General features: G+C 40.7%; 1 protein-coding gene across 1 annotated transcript in view; it reads right to left on the bottom strand.

Moving 5' to 3' along the window:
• Positions 1-3968: 3968 nt before the first annotated feature.
• The window catches only part of PTPN13 (protein tyrosine phosphatase, non-receptor type 13 (APO-1/CD95 (Fas)-associated phosphatase)), a gene marked incomplete at its 5' end in the record, with an annotated part of 42034 nt that continues 36893 nt past the window's right edge, over positions 3969-9109 (bottom strand). The window contains 6 exons of the mRNA XM_010149257.1: positions 3969-4079; positions 4931-4993; positions 6086-6301; positions 6832-7169; positions 7885-7975; positions 8540-8688. Of these exons, the coding sequence (XP_010147559.1) occupies positions 3969-4079; positions 4931-4993; positions 6086-6301; positions 6832-7169; positions 7885-7975; positions 8540-8688 (968 nt within the window). The remainder of the gene's footprint in view (positions 4080-4930; positions 4994-6085; positions 6302-6831; positions 7170-7884; positions 7976-8539; positions 8689-9109) is intronic.

Raw genomic sequence — 9109 nt, 5'->3', positions numbered from 1 at the left:
CACTACAATGTAGTTCAACTCACAGGAAGAGCTGTCCAGCTCTCAAGATTTCTCCCGTGTTATCTTTCATTGTCCCTCCTATGTCCCACCTCATCATGGAGCCAGAAGACGTTTTGCAGCTGCAGTCACCTAAATACCCAAAGAAAATGGGCTTCTACTTTGGCTTTCACCAACAGAGGATGATGCACAAATGTTAACAGAAATACAGACCTACACCCCACTTATGAGCCTGCTTCCACTTAAAGGAAATATTTGAATATTTTCCTACCACCTTTCATGATCTTCCTGCAAAACATCACACATAATACAGAAAAGCATTCCATACACATTGAAAAACTTGCTATCATTCTTCAGTACTTATTTTCCACAGATAGCTAGTTTTAGAAGGATGGAAGTTTTAAAGGAAGAGGCTGCTTAGAAGCATTCAAGGAGCAACAGTAATAAGACCTCAAAATAATCTCCAAAGAACACCTGGAATTCCTCTTTTTGAGACTGTTCCCCCTCTCTTGCAGAGGCAAAGACCAGCAAGAAAAACCAAAGGTACAATAAACTGCTAATGGCACAGTGCTGCTTATATGGCAAAGCATGTATGTTTCTGACAGCTAATTCTGGTTGGAAGAAAAAAGAGGATCCTTTCTCTCTTGGATTAACACAAAAGGACAGCTCTTTAATTAGACCCAAAATGGGTTATATATTAGGTTTTTTTCTCCCAATCTGGTAAACTTCACTCAGAAAATCAGAAACCTATAGAAAGGAAAATCCCTTTCAGCTGGAGCACACCCTGGCTGCTTACTCAGCACGGCATCAGAGTTCTAAAAAAGAAAAGGGGGTGGAAAATGAAGGGGGAAAGAAGTCACTAAAGATTTTGCCACCCTGAATATTACCTAGTTAGCATATTAAGAAAGGACACAGCATTTTTTCAATTCAAGGAACTAACTTCTCAGTCTTTTTTGTTCTCATTTCTTCAAACAGGGCATAAAGATTTTAGGCAGTGTCATGGTTTAGGTCCAGGCGGCAACTCGGCCTCACGCAGCCACTTGCTTGCTCCTCCCCCAGTGGGATGGGGAGGAGAAAATACAAGGAAAGGTCTGTGGGTGGAGGTGAGGTCAGGGGGGGATCATTCACCCATTATGGTCACAGGCAAAACAGACTACTTGGGGAAAAACAACCCCAATTTGTTACCAATCAGAGTAGGATAATGAGAGACAAACCAAGCAGATCTTAAAAAAAAAAAAAAACAAAAACAAACCAAAAAACACAACACCACCTTTCCCCACCTCCCCGTTCTTCCTGGGCTCAGCTTTGCTCCCCATTTCTCTATCTCCTGTCCCCCAGCAGCACAGGGTGATGAGGGTTTCCCTGTCAGTCCATCACACTTTGTCTCTGCCGCTCCTTCCTCCTCAGGACTCCTCCTCACACCCTGCCCCTGCTCTAACACACACCTCCCCAACCCCCAAGTCCAACACAGGTAGTTTAATCCGTGGTGAAAAAGATGAGTATTGGTGTATTATTTCCAACCAGGTTCCATGCAGTAACCGAACTTCAGTAATCACATTGCATAAGCACACCCATTTTCTTGTGACAAGTTTTGAGCTGTGGGGTCTATTTCAACCAAATTGGCAATATCAAGCCTCACAGATGGCAAGTTCCACCTGCTTGGCAGAAAACAGACACCTTTCCAGTGTCTTCTACAAGTATTAGACTAGGGAGCACTCCATCTTTATTAGATATCCAGTTGCTGAAGGTTGAGACAAAAGCCCAAAGCAACTCAGAACACTTCTAGAAAGAGGCCAATGACACCTGTCACCACACATGCATGACTTCTTAGGAACACCTGAATGCTTCCCATTGGGGCTCATCTATTTTATCAGAAGTCTTCTCTGTACCCATCATTAAAAGGAAATTGGGTATAACATACCACAGACCTTCATATTTGTGAGGACAAGCAGCAAATCCTGGAATCTTACACTGATTTGTGTTTTCCATAAGCTGTAATTGGATGCAAATTGATTGCGCCACACCAAAGTGGGCTTCCTGTAGCACACTCTATAATAATCAGTTCCTGTTTCTACATTGTTTGGCATGTATCTGAAAACATGAAAAGGAAGAATTCCACTGCCTTAACCATACTGTCTAATTACTATATTTTTTTTTTGTCTAAAACCCAAACATATCCAAATCCTCTGAACTCAATATTTATATTAAAACAGTAGCAACAGCGTATCAACTAGCTGCAGTTACTTACTCTGCCTGTTCACAACTGTAGTCCTGAAAGTCTTCTGTCTTCACTTTAAAGCTCCTTCATATCAGGGTACTGTCAACATGGCTAGTCAATTTGCCGCTGCTTCTATCTACACAGAATTAATTTTCCTTCCTCAAACTACACTGCTCTGAAAAAGCACAATTTTCCGACTTCGCTGGTATGCTGGAAGGAATAAAATCATAGCATTACTGTGACAAGTGAAAAAGGCTCTTTTCCTTTTTGAAGTCATGCTATTGCTACCTAGAATAGCAGTAAACAAGCAAGACAGCAACTGGTTCAGTTTTGGGACACCAGAACACCATGGGCTACTATTCCGTAGTGAAAACCTTTGATAATCACAGGCCTCGGAACATATTTCCACCATTGCAATGCAGAACATTGTCAAATTAGTCCTCTTACACCCTTCCTGACAGCACAAGTCACAAGCTTCAGTTCTGGCAAACACTGGCAGGAATACTGCTCCAACCCCTGTGCTGGCTGATGGCAGTTATGCATCATCCAAGGTTCCCATACAGCATAAAATGTGGATTTCCTTGCAGAACAGTTTTGACTGTTTACAGTATCACTAAAACACTGAGATATTTGGAACTCGATGTCCTGCCTCCCACCTCAAGCCTGGTTGCTTTGAGCAGAGTAGGATTACATTCTTGTCAGATCACCCAAGTTGAAACACAACCAACAAAACATGACATGGGTCTTGATGCCCAGGTATGCTGAAAAACAAGGAGCTATGGAAAATATCCTCATCCTTTTGCCATAGTGTGGAAACTCTATAAAGGGATCCACAGTTCTGCAGTTTTTTTGAACCTGACACCAAAGAACAGTAGGACACTGAAAATTTTAAATGTGTAAAGCCCTTCTGTTGCAAATTTCTTAAGCAGCGCAGCAACCAGAATGAAGGATATGCCATATAAGGCCAAGAAAAATCAGTCAGAAGGACACAAAAATACCCAGACCCACTGATCGGTGTACTTTAGGTGTACTTTTTATTTACAGAGTGGAGATGCCTAATCAGTTATAAGGTTAGACACCTGATAATTCTTTTTCTTTGTAAAAGTATATAAATATATACATGAAACTATGCAGTAAACATTATTAACTGTGATACTTACAGTAAACATTCACTACTATCCTTATGCTAACAGGCATCTCTTAAAGCTTAAATGCTGATTTCAAGATACCCTCTGTAAGATAGCCGAACCTGTACTAAAAGGGAAAAAATTCTGTGCCATAAACAAGCTTTTAAAAGAGACTAGTAAAATTTCTTTGTAAGAAAGTTTTCCAGGATAAAAATACTGCTTCATCCCTCTCCCTCCCCCTCCCCATAAGCAAGAAATACTCTAAAACCAGAAACAGTTGCAGAACTGCAGGAAGTATTATAAGATTACTTTTTCCTTCTTACTTTTTTTTTTTAATTAAAATATTTTTATTTCAGTATTTTATCACACATTAAGGAAGCTGCAAAAAAATGCAGCTTTATTAAATATTATTTACTGTTATACAAAAATCTCACATATGTGTCCATGGGGTTGAAGACATGAGTGGTACTGCATGAGCTATCCCTTTTCCTTATAACTATATACCTTATTTGGAATGACATAGAGACTTTATAGAAAAGACATTTGACAGCAACTGAAGAAAGGGACTGGAAAACTATTGGCAGAATGAAGAAAAGAGGTGAGAGCCTCTAGACCTCCTTGCTTCCTTATTTTAAAATCACTTCTGCTTCAGTACTGTATTTGCCTCTCTGTTGTTCTTCATGTTGGAGATGATTCAGGACATAAAGCACAACTTGATAGCAGAAAATGTACTGATCCTGCAGAAGAGAGGAAATTACAGAACATGTGAAAAATGCTTGCACCACGCAAGCAATTCACTCTCACCAGCATTTCACAGGTGCACAACACTTGATTTCAATACTATTTCTGAAGTTAAATAATTAAAAAAAAAAATCCACCACAAAACAAAAAACCCACAGTGGAGAAATATGCAACCTCAACTTAGATACGGGCATTCCCCTGCCACTGAAGATACATTACGGAACTCAGATGACAGTGCAATTTATCTTAAACTCAGTGATACAGGTGTGGGGGCTAATACCTGTTTTGGGGTGTGAGGTGGGGCTGATAGTTTTTTGGTTGGGTTTAGGGTTGTATTTTAACTGTGATTTGACAATCGCTTCACATTCAAAGAAAAAGCGTAGATTTTAACAAGACCTTGTGATGTCCCTCTCTAAGGTAAAGTCAATTAGCTCCAGATCGAGATTATTCCTAAAAGAGTCATTTAACTTCTCGCTGAGTAACTCCCCAAAGGAGATTTCAGGACATTTCTCGTAGCATCAGTGATTCATAGCAGCTACAGTTTGGTCTTCTTCAGTTTATAATGCTATTTTTAGTCAAAAAAGCTCAGATTTTGAAGACAAATATATTTTTTTTTTTTTTTTAAATCAGAACAATAGAGTACAGCACGTTAAAAACTGCATACATTTACAACTGTTAAATATGTACTGCCACTCACTGGTATGCATCTGATTTAATTCTCATGACACAAACATTGCATGAGAGGATACAAAGACAATCACCAGGTGCAACACAAAGTTTCCTGGCATGTCAGAGTTAGAATTCCAGTGTCTTCCCCCTAATGCGTGCGTGGGGATGCCAGACTCACCTCTGTCTGAACCATTCCATGTCTCTGCAGACGCATCATGCGCACCAGGTCCAATATGTCAAACTACCAAAACAAAGAGCAAGTTAAACATTCTAAAAAAGACAGACATGCATACAAAGGAAACGCTCCCACCACCAAACCAAGGAATCCAAATAGGTACATTAAACATTTAGTAGTGAAACAAATAACTATTCACTATAGCCTATGCATGTCTGGTAGATAACCAGCATGTGGTGTCTCTGGGCAATATGGATGTGGCCTCCCTACGTCAGACACCTTCCTTGTTTTCTTTCGCTATGCACCGACTCTCTTGCTCATTCTTACTGGGAGCTGAATGTGCAGAAAAGAGAGCCCCTTGGTCCAACCCGACGAACCTCTTTTTAGTCCCCCAGGTCTATAAAGTTCTAGACATTTAGTGGGTGCTTGGAAACCCCGCTGAGCTAAGCATGACAGCTCATCTCCATGAATTCACAAGATTTGCTACACCAGGCCGCTGAAGGACACAGACATAAGGAAGCCAGCTAGCACCCTCCTCTGGATGACCGTAGAATGCATATCCCTGAATGTGCTGGAAAAGGGAATTTACATACCCTCATCTCCAGCTAAGATGTTTGCCTGCTGAGTTTTTGATCCAGTTGCCTAAACAGATACTCTGATCAGCTTCTAGCCACCGTCCAACAGTTCATGGATCTCTGACAGACTGAGCGCCACGACTCTCATCCCTGACACCACTTAACACGATGATTCCACTGAGTACACCCAGCCAGGTACGGCAGGCGTTTTAACTCTTCCTGCAATTGCCCGAGTCATCATGGCAACACACTGGTGTTCCCAAGACATACGCAAGAAGTCCGCTACGGCAGGGGATGTCCTTGCAACATACCCTAGCACATCAAGTGATACCTAGCAATGCTGGATTGCTGACATGTCAACCAAATAGGACACTTAGCAAGATTCACTGAGCTAAACCAAGAACCAGCAGACATTAGAGCTCTTCCCCCCAGGGATCATCAACGAAGAAGTACATTTCACAGGTATTGCTGTTTTACACCCTGACTTATGTAACATGAATTACATCATGACATGCTTAGATACAATGAAAGACATTTCTGGCCAGTCAAAAGCACAGCTTAGCTCACCCTCTTGGGTACTCACATCGAGGTCTCTGCTGATTAACCCTAGAACAACATCTATACAAATCAGGGTCCCTGATCGTCCAATGCCTGCACTGCAGTGAGTTATGATAGGTCCTGATTTATGGACATGCCGCATGTAGGAGATGAAAGTAAGCAGATCATCTGGTTGAGAAGGGGTGTCATGGTCAGGCCAGGCGATGAAGTTCAGATGGGAAATGTGCCGTACTTCACCCGTCTGAGGTTTAAAAACAATGACAACAAAATGTAACACATGGGAAGAATAAAAAGACAAAAGGAAAGTTCCCAAAGGAAAGAGTCTCCGAAGAGAGGGATTTGCCCAATGAAGGTGCCCTGTAATTCAGTAAGAGAAACAATGAGCTAAACTGAAAATAACTATAAACTAACTGAATAGTATAAGGTTCACTGTGCAGACTGAGCTGATCACACAGGGAAATTAACTATCTAGACTGAATTTCACATCCCTATATGTTTCTGTGGCCAAACACACCTAGGGAGCCAAAATCTAGAGTCTCATTAGCATAATGAAATCATGTCCTGGCCCAATTGCTGTCTCCTATAAAGGTCACCCAATAGCACAAGCTTCAGCAAGGAGGAGTTGCCCAGTAATGATCACTGGGCAAAGAGAAGCCCTGGGTTACCTCCTGATGTAGACATTGCAACTGAAAGCAGGCAAGCCAGAAGTACGAGGATAAAAAAGCTAACACTCAGAAAAAAATATCAGCATGCAGAATTAGAGTCACTTACCTGAATCTCTTCTAGCTCCAGCACTCTAATGATAAAGCCCTTCAGCTGCTGGAGTCTCACAAGAGCAAGCCGTAGTCTATCATTTATCATGGTGGTTTTATTGAGCACATCTGGCCAGTAACGCTGGCATTTTATCTTTTCTCCTTCAACCTCTTGAGTCATCATGGCAATCACAGTACAGTTTTGCTCCCAAACCATTTGCCAGAAATCTGTTACAGTGGTAGGGAGAGGTCCTTGACACGCAATGTAAACAAACTCTTCATTCCCCACTGGCATGCGAATGAAGCTGGCATTGATGTATCCACCTTCGATCCCAAGAGGTACTCTAGTGGTATCATCTGCAATCCCCACACAACAAAAATACCTCAGTATCATCCATACACATAATTAGACTGTCACACAACAGAGAAGCTGAGCCTTACAGACTCACACAGTACTTAGATCTATAGATGCTTCCAGATCTCATAAAAAAAAAAATCACTATGATAATTAATTGCTTTAGTATAGTAATCAGTACATCTCTTTGAATAAAGAAAAAGATGGCTAGGGGAGAAATCTAAATCAGCAGACAGTGAGGATATGTGATTTGAACTGCAGCACCTCTGAAACCGAGGTTGAATATTTCTCAGTCAGAACTAACCTTTGTCAGTTCTCACTTCTCCTCCACACATCTAAAGCAATTTCATTGCAGGAAATTTACTGACAATAGCACATATGTCTGTTTTTCCAATTTTATATGGGTGAAACTGGAAAAATCTTGTCTGGCTCCATATGCATATTGCATTTAAGACACAGAATCTGCTGAAACAACTGAGAAATCTGTAAACATCCATGCCTATGTCTACAGTTCACTGATCTTAAAGTTGATTTCAAAGTGTAGAAAATGAGTAGCGGATTTTTCTCCCTAGCAGATTTTTCTCCCTACTCAGTAGCAGAACTACTAGCAGTAGCAGATTGGGAATCAAATCATCCCACTTCTGATCCAATTCATCCAATTCTGACCATAAAGATGGCGACGAAACATCAGTGAACTTCAGGTTAGTTAGGACTTACAAGGAAGTATGTTTTTATATCTGTTCTTTCTCCTATTCTCCTTTGCTTGTCCAATCAAACACTGATCCAAAGGTTTTAACTCTTGAAGATTCTGTAAAGAAGCGATTACGTGTGCATTACAAAGTGCTGAATGGTAACAGGATTAAAAGCAGTTATGCAACCAAGTCTTTAACAGACAGAATAAGAAAAAATAATCTTAATGTGGACATGGAAAATAACTGATCCACAGAAAGGAATCTAATTTCAGAGAGCTGAGAAACACACACATCCTCCTCTCCCCCATTATCATGTAAATATTTTATCTCATTCTCCCAAAAAAGAGATCGTGTAACATGGCTGGCTTAAGACTTTGGAAAGGCTGTTTTCACATTCTGCAGCTAAATTTCCGCGCCTTTATTTAACTTGCCTCTGCCTGTTCACATCATATGCACTTGGTAACGTACCAGAAGTAAGAATGACGTAAATGGTTCAAACTAATCTTGTCGCTCAGCAGCTAGTGGGGGAAGGGAAAGAAGTCCTTGGTAAAAGAAGTCTTTTCATCCCTTTAGAGCTGCTAATTAAAGAGCTGTGGTGTTTAAGGCAGTGATGAACCAGCCATTCTATTTCTAACTCTTTCATACTACAGAAAGGACTTTAAAGGACAAATAGTACTCACTTCAATCTCTTTAGAAGGGACTCCCTGTTCCAGCAATCCATGCAACATCCTGATCACCGACTTCAATTTGGCTCCTGCGTACTTGCCTCCAGGGAACACATTCACAGTAGGGAGTGCAGAGATCTCTTCATTTGTCACTAAAGGGAAATCTAGCAGAAGAACAAGACTGATGGATATAAATAGCTAAAACTAGGGAAACAAACTGTAGTGCAATGTTCACCACTGTACTACCTGTTTTCTTTAGAATGCCTCCGTACACCAGAGAGAACACACAGATGTCCTCTCAGTTTTACAGACAAACACAAATTAACTAACCAAACCGGTATGATGTAAAATCAGCTTGGATGAATACAGGAACCAAAGGGAGCATTTGCCTGCACTTACAGTAAAGACACTGAAACAAACTTCAGATACATTTTTAAACATAAAGTCCTTCACACAATAACCTACAAAATTGATGAATGCACACAGGGATGAATTCAGAACTCTCAAACATCACAGCTTGTGACTTCCGTTTTTAGTGCTTCTACACAACATGTCTTTCAAGTGGTAATCATAAGATGTGTTAAA

This window comes from Eurypyga helias, unplaced genomic scaffold (genome assembly GCF_000690775.1).
Source record: "Eurypyga helias isolate BGI_N326 unplaced genomic scaffold, ASM69077v1 scaffold7363, whole genome shotgun sequence".
Classification (NCBI taxonomy): Eukaryota; Metazoa; Chordata; class Aves; order Eurypygiformes; family Eurypygidae; genus Eurypyga; species Eurypyga helias.
The sequence above is the reverse complement of the archived record's forward strand: the minus strand, read 5'-3'. Positions and strand labels throughout refer to the sequence as shown.